The sequence below is a fragment of the Pristiophorus japonicus genome, chromosome 3 (assembly GCF_044704955.1).
Source record: "Pristiophorus japonicus isolate sPriJap1 chromosome 3, sPriJap1.hap1, whole genome shotgun sequence".
Taxonomy (NCBI): domain Eukaryota; kingdom Metazoa; phylum Chordata; class Chondrichthyes; family Pristiophoridae; genus Pristiophorus; species Pristiophorus japonicus.
Window position 1 is genome coordinate 67714253 of NC_091979.1, and position 13184 is coordinate 67727436.

At 37.7% G+C, this 13184-nt stretch overlaps 1 protein-coding gene across 18 annotated transcripts in view; it reads right to left on the reverse strand.

The window, feature by feature from the left end:
• The window catches only part of LOC139259744 (R3H domain-containing protein 1-like), a 164581-nt gene that overhangs the window by 86352 nt on the left and 65045 nt on the right, over positions 1–13184 (reverse strand). For 12 of the 18 annotated variants that reach the window (XM_070875398.1, XM_070875405.1, XM_070875401.1 and 9 more), the window contains 6 exons: positions 10735–10772; positions 10592–10645; positions 10239–10465; positions 8596–8847; positions 3438–3589; positions 1326–1427 (listed from right to left, as the gene is read on the reverse strand). In XM_070875398.1, coding sequence (XP_070731499.1) covers positions 1326–1427; positions 3438–3589; positions 8596–8847; positions 10239–10465; positions 10592–10645; positions 10735–10772 — 825 coding nt within the window. The remainder of the gene's footprint in view (positions 1–1325; positions 1428–3437; positions 3590–8595; positions 8848–10238; positions 10466–10591; positions 10646–10734; positions 10773–13184) is intronic. The other 6 variants (XM_070875415.1, XM_070875408.1, XM_070875403.1 and 3 more) reach the window with 3 other exon arrangements.

Genomic DNA, 13184 nt, shown 5'->3' on the forward strand with positions numbered 1-13184 from the left:
ATGCTGAACTACTTTGGCACATATTATTCCTCTAACATCACTTCCCGTAGATTTAGGTTTGCATTCTAGATGCTTAATACATTTTTTTGAAAAGGCATTTCTAGTTGGCTCTTGAAAAAGTCTTCCTCCTCATGCGTTTAATCCAATGGCCCAGAATTTGCAGTGGGTAATAATAATGAATGAACAGCAGTTGATACCGACTGCAACTTCAGGATTTAGCGCATGCGCATCCTAACGCGGAAATTCTGAAGTTGCGGTCAATCATTCACTGTTCCGATACTGGCTGCGCTGTGCCCCTGCCCGCATAGCCGACAATCATTTGTAACCAGGGAAATCAGTGAAAATGACAAAAACGTTGGCTTTTCCGCAGTAATATTGCTATTAAATACCCCATTAAAAGTTATACCTTGTTGGATTCTGTGTAACTGGGGTTTTAACAATGTACTGACTGCTAAACAAATGTTATGGTCCTGAAAAAATAATTTTAATTTTGTGGAATGTCAAATTTCTCTGTTTTAATAAAAAAATACAATTAAGAAACTTAAAAAAATTATATATTTAAAAAAAATTGTTCATATTTATTTCAGGTTTACCTTTTTCCCATGTGAGCGCCCCAATCTTTGTTTTGCTCTCTATTAACGTTTTTTAAAAGTTCGAATAAAAGGAGCTCCTTCACTTCCTGGTTTCTGGTCTGTGAGAATTCTGCATCATGATTGGCTGTTTAGACAATTTATTGACGTGTCAGCAGCTCGTGCTAGGAATTTCCCATTATATTCCACTGATCACAAATGAACACAGAAAAAGCCGAATATCTTGCCACCTCTGGGAAGCTTACTTCAGGGCCAGAGGCAAATGCCTTTGCTTTGCTGCTGACCGCAAATTACAGGGCAATATGGTGACAAAACTATGACATTAGATATTGTTCAATTCCTTTTACATTGAGGGTAAAACTTCTATAGCTATAGTGAACAAAAGATACTATCCTAAATAATGCTTAGCCCACTTTTAAAATGTAGATCTCTATAGTTTTATCTGTAAACCAAAAATTAGATCTTTTGAAAGTGGGCAAGGCTTTGTTTTTGCCCTTGGAGATTCTAAACTTTATAAGCATAACTATATTTTACTAGCAGACACAATTTCTACTGTTGTAAAGAATAAAATTTTATTTAAAGAAACTCATTTAAAAAAAAATCTTCAGCCAACTATCAAGAGCAACACATAGCAAAGTGCACAAATAATAACAAGCAGCAGTGAAAAGAAAGACTTAAATGTCCACAAACTAAAGATGTTCAGAAAGAAGAGAATAGAATATTGAGTGTCAATACCACAGTGTATTGCTGGGTGGGTGATACTGGCAGGAGTTGAGGTGGATAAGAGACCGCAGAGTACTGGATAGGCTGTGAAGAAGACTGCAGAGCCCGAATTGGCTGAAGAAGCAATAGTTTGCACATAGTTAATTTAGCAACGTTAGCCTCATAAAACCCAAAAAAGCAACAAGATTTTACTATTCCAATTTTCTTCAATTTACAAAAAAAATTGTCAAGATACATCTGTTGATATACTAATGGTTATTGCAAACACCTCTATGCTACAAATCAGCAAATACTTCAATTTCAAATGATTCCTTTAAGTATACTGTCTTTTCTGGCTCACTTGGTTTACAAACTGCCTTCCTATAATTAACTTTCAATATCCTGAAAGCAGCATCTTAATGTACACATGAAAATAGGTTGCAATTGGCAGGGAATTGGTTAGGAGGCAAGAGGGGGAAAATGGGCATGTGCTCCAACTGACAGGATGTGACTAGTCGTGTCCCCCAGGGATTTGTACGAGGGCGGCAGCTTTTCACTCTATTTATAAATTTACTCCAGTGATGGAAGAGAGCCATATATCCAAATTTCCTGATGACACTAAGCTAGATAGCACAGTAAGTAGTGAATATGGGAGCAGAAAGTTGCAAAGGGACATTGATAAATAAAGTGAGTAGGCAAAATTGTGGCAGATGGAGTTCAATATGGAGAACTACGAGGTCAGTTACTTTGGACCCAAGAAAGATAGATCAGAGTATTTTCTAAATGGTGAGGAGCTCAGAACTGTGGAGGAGGAGCGAGATTTAGGGGTCCAAGTACAGAAATCACTAAAAGGTAATGAAAAAGGTATAGTTTGTATTAATATATAAAGCTATGGTTAGACCCCCATTAAGAGTACGGCGTTCAGTACTGGGCATCAAATCTCAGGAAGGATATATTGGCCTTGGAAGGAGTGAGGCGCAGATTCACCAGAATGATATCTGGGCTAAAAGGATTAAATTATGAGCACAGGTTGCAGAGACTAGGTTTGTATTCTCTTCTGTACAGAAGATTAAGGGTGATCGAATTGAAGTGTTTAAGATTATGAGAGTTGAGAAGGCAGATACAGCGAAAATATTTCATCTGGTGGGAGAGTCCAGAACAAGGGGGCATAACCTTAGAGCTAAGCCATTCATATGAAGTGTAGTGGAAATCTGGAACCCTCTTCCCAAAGATGTGTTGAGGTTAGCTCAATTAAAAATTACAAAACTGAGATTGATAGATTTTGATGGGCAAGGGTATTAAGTGATATGGAACTAAGAAAAGATGCAGATTAGCGACGATCTAACTGAATGGCGGAACAGCCTCGATGGGGCTTTATGGTCTACTTCTATTCCTATGTTCCTAATTGAAGGACAAATATAAACTAAGGTATTTGTTTTATTGTCCATCCTCAATTCCAGCCTGTTTTATACATAACTATCACTTCAATCATATCGACCTGGTTTATGTTTGCATTCCAGATCTCTAATTTGTACCCCATCTAACATTTATTACTGCTCATTTTCTAACACCTATGGTCAAATATATGATTACATGTCATTTTAATCCCAGATACACTCAATCATGCGCAACTGCTCAATCAAAATTGCAAACTATCCAATTTCAGCATTTAAATTTGACATAATAGAATATATTGTCCTAAACAATACAGCACCACATTGAAAAATGTATTTTAAATAGAACACAGCTGAGAACCCAAGAACCAATTGTGTTGCTGCGGAATGTTGCTGAAATTTATGTCATATCTTATACACTTTCTAATCACACACCAAGTGGTAGCCATTCTAAACATAAGAGATGGTGGGTTCAGTTTAATTATCTATTCACTTGTCTAATATTTTCCTTACATAATTATGATCTGTAACTGTCAAAACACCCCTTGGCTTTTGTTGGCTACATAAATTAATTTTTATTTTTTTCATAAGTGATATTCAAATATTAACACATTCAACTTACATGTGGTTCATCAAAATAAAAGGCAACAGAACTAGATTAAGATTCAGTTCAATATTACTAATTATTAAATCACCACTGGAATCTAATTTCCTGTCATACAGTTCAACTTTTAAACAATGATCAGCTAACCTGAGAAAGGATGTGATTTGTTACTTGCTGCTGCTGTGGAACAGTTGGTGGTGGTTGTTGTGCAGGGCCAGCCATAGGATTCCTCCCAGGCTGCTGGGCAGGGGGCGGATTATACACTACTGCTGTACCATCTGGATTCATGAATGGCTGTCCTGTAGGGGATAAAATGATTCAAGTGTCAATGGCATTTAACAAAAGATTTGAATAAAATAAGACAAAAAATAAGCATTTTTAAACTGCATCCAACTGATTCAGGCTTAAGAGTAAAGGACAATAGACAGCTCAGCCTCCTAATAGCTTTTTATTTTATTTCTTTGAGTGGAAAGCAAAGGAGGAAACTAAAACTGAATAATTTAGCTTGCTGAACAGGTCAGGAAACACAAGCATGCAGAATCTGAGGAAAATTACTTTAAAGAATGTGCGGCAGATTGTAGCACGATTTGAACAAGGAATACAAGGGCTAAAGCCCTATTGGGCCACATTCTCTTTTACCAAAACTGCAAACTACTCCAAGATCATTTTGAAGAGCAAAGATAACCTCCAGCTTATTTCCTCCATTAGCAACTGTCTCCTTAAACTCCCCTGCCTTGCCCCTCCACCTTCACGGCCATGTGCAAGGAGATGATCTCTTCAGCTGCCTCTACTGCTTCCACCTCTTGCCCTTTCTCACCAAGCCAAACCTATCCTCTGTAACTGTGATCATGTTGCATTATCCCCGCTTGTTTGCTCAACCTCTCTGCAACCTCTGACACAGTCAACTACACCATTCTCCTTCGACACCGTTTCTCTGTTGTCCAGCTCAGTGGGATTGCCTTTGGTTGGTTCCACTCTTACGATCTGATCATATTCAGAGCATCTCCAGCAATGGCTTCTCTTCCCACCCCACACCATTAACTCTGGAGATCCTCAGCAAGTGCCCTCCCCCCCTTCTTCAGTTATATCCTGCCCTTTGGCAATATCATTCAGACATAGGGTCAGCTTCCACATGAAGACACCCAGCTTTACTGCTCCTCTATCTACTTCAAGTCTTCCATTTCCTGTGTTTAAGCCAGTATTTGTAGCCCCTGCCATAATCTCCATATGCTGGTTACCAATTCCAACCCCTTCCCAATCATTGTCTCAAATTAAACCAGAGTGATCGCAATCTCGAACTGAGTTACTGACCGCATGTACTGTCCATTACAAAGACCGTCTACTTCCATCTCTAATAATATTGCCCATTTCCATCGCAGCCTCAGCAACTACTGCCTTGACTATTCCAATGTTATCCAGGCCAACTTCCCATTCTCTACAACCTCCATAAACTTCAGGTCACCTCAACTCTGCTCCTTGTATGCTGGCCCACACCAAATCCTGCTCACACTTCACCCCTGTTCTTGCTAACCTCTATTGGCTCCCGGTCACCCAATGGCTTAAACGTAAAATTTTCATCTGTGTGTTTAAATCCATGGCCCTGCATCTCTAACTTCCACCAGCCCGACAACCTCTCTTCCTCTGACTCTTGCCTTTTGTGCTACCCACTCTCCCACCACTTTTGCCCCACTATTGGCAGCTTTGCCTTCAGCTGCATAAACTCTATGCTCGGGATTTCTCTCCCTAAACGCCCCTGCCTCTCCAGCTGCCTCTGCGCCTTAAAACCCACCTCTTAGCCAATCTTTTAACAACCCCTAATATCTTCTTTGTCATGGCATGTATTTCCGTCAGATTCAGCTTCTGTGAAATGCCTCTATTAAAGGCTTTATATAAATGCAAATTGTTGTTGACTGTTCTGTCCTGTTGAGTCCGTATCATTTCAAAATTATCTGTAATTATTTGGAGCACCTGATTTTCAACACTGATCAGTAAATTTTTCTAGGAAGGTTAATATTAAGTAACCTTCATTATGAAATAGCAGTGACCTTATGAAAGACTTCTGCTCTCTTGGAGAAAAAGACAGAACAGTGTTGGATGTGTACATGCACGCTCGACACGGAGACAAAGTGAAGACCAGAGTGTTTGAGTATGTGAGAGAGACAGACCATGAGTGAACAGGACATACTTCAGTCTGGACTTTTCAAAATCAGCTATTGTCTTTTATCTCAGAATTTAATATAACCAATGTGTTAATGCCAGATTACTAGCTAAAGAGCAAACCAAAAAACATTCCTAGGTTATATTACATTGAGGTATATTAAACAAGATTTTTTTTAAACAATAACCTTTTCACATGTCAATATTCATCAAGAGTTAAGAGTTTTAATAGAAATATTAACCAGCAATCAGGTTTATATCACAATCAGTACACAATGTGGGACTATTCAACATTTAAAAATGTAAAAATTGTAACATTTAAATTTTTTAAAAGAATAGAGCTAAAAATTCTTTTAATTCTCTATATAATTTCCAGTAATTACAATATCCTCATTACCATAATTACAAATGAAAAACAAGTAAATTTACCAATCATGAAAAGCTAATTTGACAAAACACCCAACACATATGCACAATGCATGATGGTTGATGCAAAGCATCTGTTAACATAGTTCTAAATTTCACATTTTCATTTTATTTATAAGATTCACTTTAAGATAGTGATTTTGTCAGGTCACAAGTCACTGTCAAATATAGTCCAGAACCAGGGGACACAGTCTTAGGATAAGGGGTAGGCCATTTCGGACTGAGATGAGGAGAAACGTCTTCACTAGAGAGTGTTGTTAACCTGTGAAATTCCCTGCCGCAGAGAGTTGTTGATGCCAGTTCATTGGATATAGTCAAGAGGGGGTTAGATATGGCTCTTACGGTTCAGGGGATCAAGGGGTATGGAGAGAAAGCAGGAAAGGGGTACTGAAGGAATGATCAGCCATGATCTTATTGAATGGCAGTGCAGGCTCGAAGGGCCAAATGGCCTACTCCTGCACCTATTTTTCTATGCTTCTATGTTTCTATAGTGGAGATCTCGAGCATTTCAGGAGGCCATGAATGTACAAAATAGCTTGTAATGTTTGTTTCTAATGATAGAACATTTATTAAAATTACATTCACAAACTCAGCCTACTGTGCAAGCCTTAAAATCAAGGGAAAATGGGAAATTTGACGAAACCATTCAAAAATTCTATGAATAGTCAACATCTATAAAGGGATATTATAGAGGAATTTAAAACTCATTTTACTTCAACAGAAAAATGCCCATGTGTCTTTTGAAAAGATAATCATGTCAACCATCTAGTATGTACAAGTAACTATCTCGATATTCCTTAATTCACTATACATGGATAGCAAACACATTAGTGGTTGTAAAACCGATCTAATTTTAAAATTACAATGTATTGCACCCAATATCCTAAATGACATCTAAGTTAGAATTTTATCCAACTGTCCAAAAGTATTTTCTTTATGGTTGGTTTGTAAATAACTGCTTAGTGCAAAGCATACCTCTAATTTATTGCAATTTTACCTAAAAGTGTTCACACATTTCAGTTAGAACTGAATAATCTTTTCAAGAAATAATGGATTGGAGATAGAAGAGAAATACTTTGAACTCAGTTCTTGGTTGGCAAGTGGAAGAAAGGGCCAATTTTCAGTTTGATATGCATCATATTTCACCAGGGTATTCGGATAGTCGGATTAATGTGAAATCGGAAGACTCTTAAATCAACTCAGTAGTTTTTGGGCTCTATTCCCACAAGATAGTTACAAGATAGCACCGAAAACTGGAAAACCTTCTGAAAGCATCCAACAAGATTTCAGTTCATCCACAGAAATATTAAAATAACTATTTCTCACCATTTTTCCTAGGTTTTAATGTTACCACTATTTCTCTTTCGGCAAGAAAAGACTTTTTCACAATCATAATCAATGCCATTGTCTAATAAGATGGGAGTAATGTTTTTCAAGGATGAAACTTGCTTGCAAGCTTTTATTTCCCTTGAGATGGCATCTCTGGTATCAAGAAGAACTCGTCAGAAAACACAAGATGAAGATTAATATTTTCCCATTGAAAAGAATGAATTTTAATGTTGGTCCTTTAATTGCTACCTCTTACTATTACAGACCAGTAATGGGAAAATATCAGGAAACTTTCCAGTTTAGCTAATTAATTTGCTTTCTTCGCTGAAACAGAAACCATGCAATTGACCTATTACTGCAACTTGAATAGTTTTATCTATTGATAAAACTATATTGTACTTTGCTATCTGATCTAGATAGGCTTTAGATCCACCATTAAGCTATACTATGCTAACAAAAATGGTGCATTGAAAGTCACTGGACAAAAAGGAGAATATATCCGATTATAGTAATTGAAAATATTAAATAGTAAAAATGTAAGTCACAAATAATCAACTCCCCCTAGGCATCATTTACATTGGGATACATTCAATATAAATCTGAAATATTCCTGTGATTTGGGAAATTCAGATTTTTTTTTGGAGATGCATGTTGCATTGTATATGTCCCAATAACTTTTCAATTAAATATCGCGCTTCCTGTATTTTCCCTAATTTATATCCAATGAGAGATCATTCTGTTACATCATTTGCTATCGAAGCACATAGTTTGTGATTGTGGATGTATACTTTTCCACCAGAATTTTAAGTGACAAAATTCTCTAATACACTAAAGTTATTAGCAATGGAAAGTCTAGCAAAAAAGTCACAACTTCCAGGAAACAGTCATTTTAATTTCATGCCAAGTGAGGCTGGGGTCTAATCTGTTGCTGTGCTATTGTCCTTCCCTCTTTCCCTCCCCAGGTCAAAATTCAAAAACAGTTACAACTACATTTGATGGTTACTTAATTCGGTATTGCTCTGATGACCAGATGTTCCACCTATTCACAGCCAATGAGCAGAAAAGCTAACCCTGAATTATGTTTGTATCAGTATGAAAATCATGACAAATTCTTTTAAAAGGAATTCTATTGAAACACATCAACATTAAAAAGTAAATGAAAAACTTGAGTTAAATTGTACAATTTTTAAAAACATACACGACAGATGATTGTATAATTTGAAAATGGAAATAAAGCTTCAATGTATATTTCAAGAAAATAACTACACGTTTAATACATAACCCGGCAGCATTTAATGACCTGAAAAACATTTATATTAAAATAGTGCAGAATTGCAGAGTAAATACTAATCTATAAACATATTTCATACAAATCCCAGCAGTGGATACCAACCTGTTTGAGGGTTCACGAGAATACTGCCAGGTGGTATGCCTGCAGCTTCCAAGGGAAGCAAAAAGAAGCTAGTGCTAGTAGGAATCACTTGCCCACTCATGCCACCATCAAAGGAAAGAGAATTACTAGTGTTGACAGCTGAATAGACGGCTGGCACACCATGAGTCTGGCTCATAGCTGTGACTGGAAGAGGTTGATGGGTGCGAGAGAGGGAACCCGTGGATGACCCTACACTACTAGAAGACTCTGAACCTGGGAAAGGAGTAATGAAAAATCTTTATCTAGAGACAGAAACATCATGCCTTTTTCCTTTCTATGCATTAAGATGAATTGTCTTACGAGTTCAAACATGCACAATATTAGGAAAATCAGTAAATCCCCTAATGACTAAAGTGTTAAAGCACAAACTAACCATCATTTAATTTAGTAAACTCTTATCTCAGATACAACTGCATAGCTACAACATGCAGACTAAGCAATTCACTAATGCAAAAAGCTTCACAAATAATAAAAAAGCAGCACCTAATGAAAGTTCAAGAGGTTAAGCAGCCAGAGATTTCTTCTGGTGAGTTTATATTTCAGTGTCTAGTTGCAGATATCACATAACAAAAACTTTAAAAATAATTTTTAAAAACTCATAGCAATACAATGAAATTAGTGATTCAGATGCAAGAAAGAGAAAGCAAGTTCATAGCACGGACCAAAATGCTGTAACAGCAGATACTTTCTTGAGTACAAAAAAATAGGTTAACTCAAATTAATGTAGGCCAGTATATCTTAAACAATAAAGGTAAAATTATTACATTTGACAATTAATGAGAGCATCATACAAATAAAATAACAGCTTCAGAGAAGTGATTGGATGAACTAAATTGCAGATTTCCTCCATATACTCAATTAAATGGATATTTCCGGATTGTTTTTTTTTTTGAGCATCCAATTGGAATGTTCACATTTTTGGATTTTTCTTTCCTCCATCTTTTTTTTTTCTAAAAACAATTACAGCCCACATTACTTTGGATAACCAAAGAAACCTAAAACAGTATAGCACTAATTAGTCAAAAAGGTCAGAAAGAGTAATTATTTAGAAATGACTTACTGGCTCCCCAATAATTTAGTAGGTAAATACATTGCCTGGTGCGCTACTAAGCCATTTAGATTAGCAGGCTCCAGGTTTGATGACTGATCTGTGTGGAAGTAGCTCATCTCAATCAGGGAAGCATTGGGGTGGCTATTTGTTTCAGCACCCGAGCTCAGGAAAGCAAAAATTAATTAGTTTCCTGCTGCAGATCACTATGCAGTGACCCTGGTTGCAAAGTACATATGTAGATGTCCATGGAGGACAAGATCGGGCTCAGCTGCAGCACTCTCCTTAGTCAACTAATATGCGAGCACTCACTGTGTCGGCTCAAACATTGAATAATGGCCAATTTGGTGAGGTACCGGAGGGCCGCTGGCATCCGAGGAATAGTACCCGCAGCAAGTGTCAGTGCCTTCAGGAAAGGAGAAACAAAAAAAGCTTACAAAAGCTAATCGATTGAAAAAGTGATAATAGAATAGTTGGTTTGGCTCTCCGAAAGCCAGCATTTGCCAAACTAGTACTTTACTGTGATAGTGTATAGCTGCAGACAATAAGAATGTACCTGTTTTTGAAAGCCTGCCTGTACTTTTGCTGCTACCAGAGCTATCACCTCTTGCCAGTACAGAAATTCCGCTGAAGCTGCTAGCTTTTGTCATTGCTGGTTTCAGGTTGCGGTTTGAGCTATCCGAGTCTGTACTACTCCAAGGACGTGGCTCTGACCACTTTAGTTCATTTTCAGTACTGCTCTGACGACTATTGGAGGATCTCCCCGTTCCATCCTTATTTCCTCTGCAAGGTACAAAACAAACCTAACATTCATAATTTTCCAACAATCCAAAAAGTAAATAATGAATGAAATCATCAGCATGTACAGCCATGCAAATAATTTTCTGATTTGAACAAGCTCTTCCGCACCTAAATATTTGTCGCCTTTGTTGTGTGCTATTAGCTGTTTCTTCTTCTTGAATTCTGTTGGCGTTAACAGGATATTTCAGAATTTAGTACTAAATGCCATGAATACCTAATCAATTAAGTTGTCTATTCAAATTAGCACTAACCTTTTATCTGTAAAGTAATTTTCCTGGGAGAATGATAACTGAAAGAAAAGCACAATTTTTTCATGACACAGACAAAATTAATCATCAAGAAATTAACTGAATAATGAACATCCATTATATTTATACCCCACCATAATATAAAACAAACACTATTCTTTAGCACTAAAGATAGTCAGGTGAGGGGAAATTTAGAAATCTAAAGAGAAAAGGTAACGCAATGGAGCAGAATAGCGATTTGAGTACAGATGAGCAGAGTGTGACAGGAAGGGACAGAGAGTCCAACAGTAAAAGTGCATCAGCGAATAAGGTGAAAGCAGGGATTAATGGCAAAAATTTTAAATGAAAGGCTCTTTATCTGAATGCATGAAGCATTCGTAACTTGATATAAACAAATTAGTGGCACAAATGGAGATAAATTGCTTGATCTAATAGCCATTACAGAGATGTAGTTGCAAGGTACCAAGGTTGGGAACAAAATATTCCAGGATACTTGACATTTCGAAAAGACAGGCAGAATGGAAAAGGATGGGCTGTAGCCCCGATAATAAAGGATGACAAAAGGACAGTAATGAGAAAGGATCTTGGCTCAGAAAATTAGGAAGCAGAATCAGTATGGGTGGAGGTAAGAAATAACAAGGGGCAGAAAACACTGGTGGGCGTAGCTTATAGGCCCCCAAACAGTAGCTATACCATTGGACAGAGTATCAATCAACAAATAATAGGAGCTTGCATCAATAACCATGGGAGGACTCCAATCTTTAAAAAGACTGGGCAAATCAAATTGGCAGAGAGTCCAGAGGATGAGTTCATGGAATGCATTTGAGAGTTTCCTGGAACAAAAAGTCATTGAACCACCCAGGGAACAGGCCATTTTAGATCTTGTATTATGCAATGATACATGATTAATTAGTAATCTCATAGTAAAGGATTCTCTGGGGAAGTGATCAAATATCATAACATTTTACATTGAGTTTGAGTGTGAAATACCTCAGTCGGAAACAAAAGTCTTAAATTTAAATAAAGCCAATTACATAGATATGAGGAGTGGGTTCACCAAGCTGGATTAGGAAATTAGATTATAAGCTATGACAGTAGATAAGCAACCATTTAAAGAAATACTCCAAAACTCTCAACGAATATACATTCCATTGTGAAATAAAAACTAATAGATTAAAGACTAAAAAAGACTTGGATTTATATAGCGCCTTTCAAGACCACCGGATGTCACAAAGTGCTTCACAGCCAATGAAGTAGTTTTGAAGTGTAGTCACTGTTGTAATGTGGGAAACATGGCAGCCAATATGCGCACAAGCAAGCTCCCACAAACAGCAATGTGATAATGACCAGATATAATCTGTTTTTGTTGTGCTGATTGAGGGATAAATATTGGCCAGCACACCAAGGATAACTCCCCTGCTCTTCTTCGCAATAGTGCTATGGGATCTTTTACGTTCACGAGAGCGCAGACGGGGCCTCGGTTTAACATCTCATCCGTGCTGTACTGGAGTGTCAGCCGAGATTTTGTGCTCAAGTCCCTGGAATGGGGTAATATTAGCCTGGATAAAGGATTTGTGAATGAGCAGAAAACAGAGAGTAGGAATAAATGGGTAATTTTCTGGCTGGCAGGCTGTAACTAGTGGGGCGCCACAAGGATCAGTGCCTGGGCCTCAGCTATTTACAATCTATATTACTAACTTAGATGAAGGGACCAAGTGCAATATATCCAAATTTGCTGATGATACCAAACTAGGTGGGAAAGTAAGGTGTGAGGAGGACACAACGAGCTTCAAAATGGATATAGACAGGTTGAGTGGGCAATAAGGTGGCAAATTGTAGAATGTGAGGTATTTCACTTTGGTAGGAAGAATAGAAAAAGAGAATATTTTTAAAATGGTGTCCTCGTACAGGAAACACAAAGTTAGCAAGCAGGTATAGCAAGCGATTAGGAAGGCAAATGGCATGTTGGCCTTTATTGCAAGGAGGTTGGCGTACAAGAGTAAGGAAGTCTTACTACAATTGTACAGGGCTTTGGTGAGACCACACCTGGAGTACTGTGCACAGTTTTGGTCTCCTTATCTGAGGCGGCGCAATGAAGGTTCACTAGATTGATCCCTGGGATGAGAGGGTTGTCCAATGAGGGGAGATCGAGTAGATTGGGCCTATACTCTGGAGTTTGGAAGAATGAGGGGTGATCTCATTGAAACATACAAGATTTTGAGGGGGATTGACAGGATAGATGCCAAGAGGTTGTTCCCCCTCAAGAGTGTAGAACTAGGGGGCATAGTCTCAGGATAAGGAGTCGGCCATTTAAGGAGATCAGGAGGAATTTCTTCACTCAGGAAAAAAAGACTTGCATTTATATAGTTTATAAATCTTTGGAATTCTCTACCTGACAGGGCTGTGGTATTGAGTCATTGAGTATATTCAAAGAAAGTATATTCAAGGCTGAG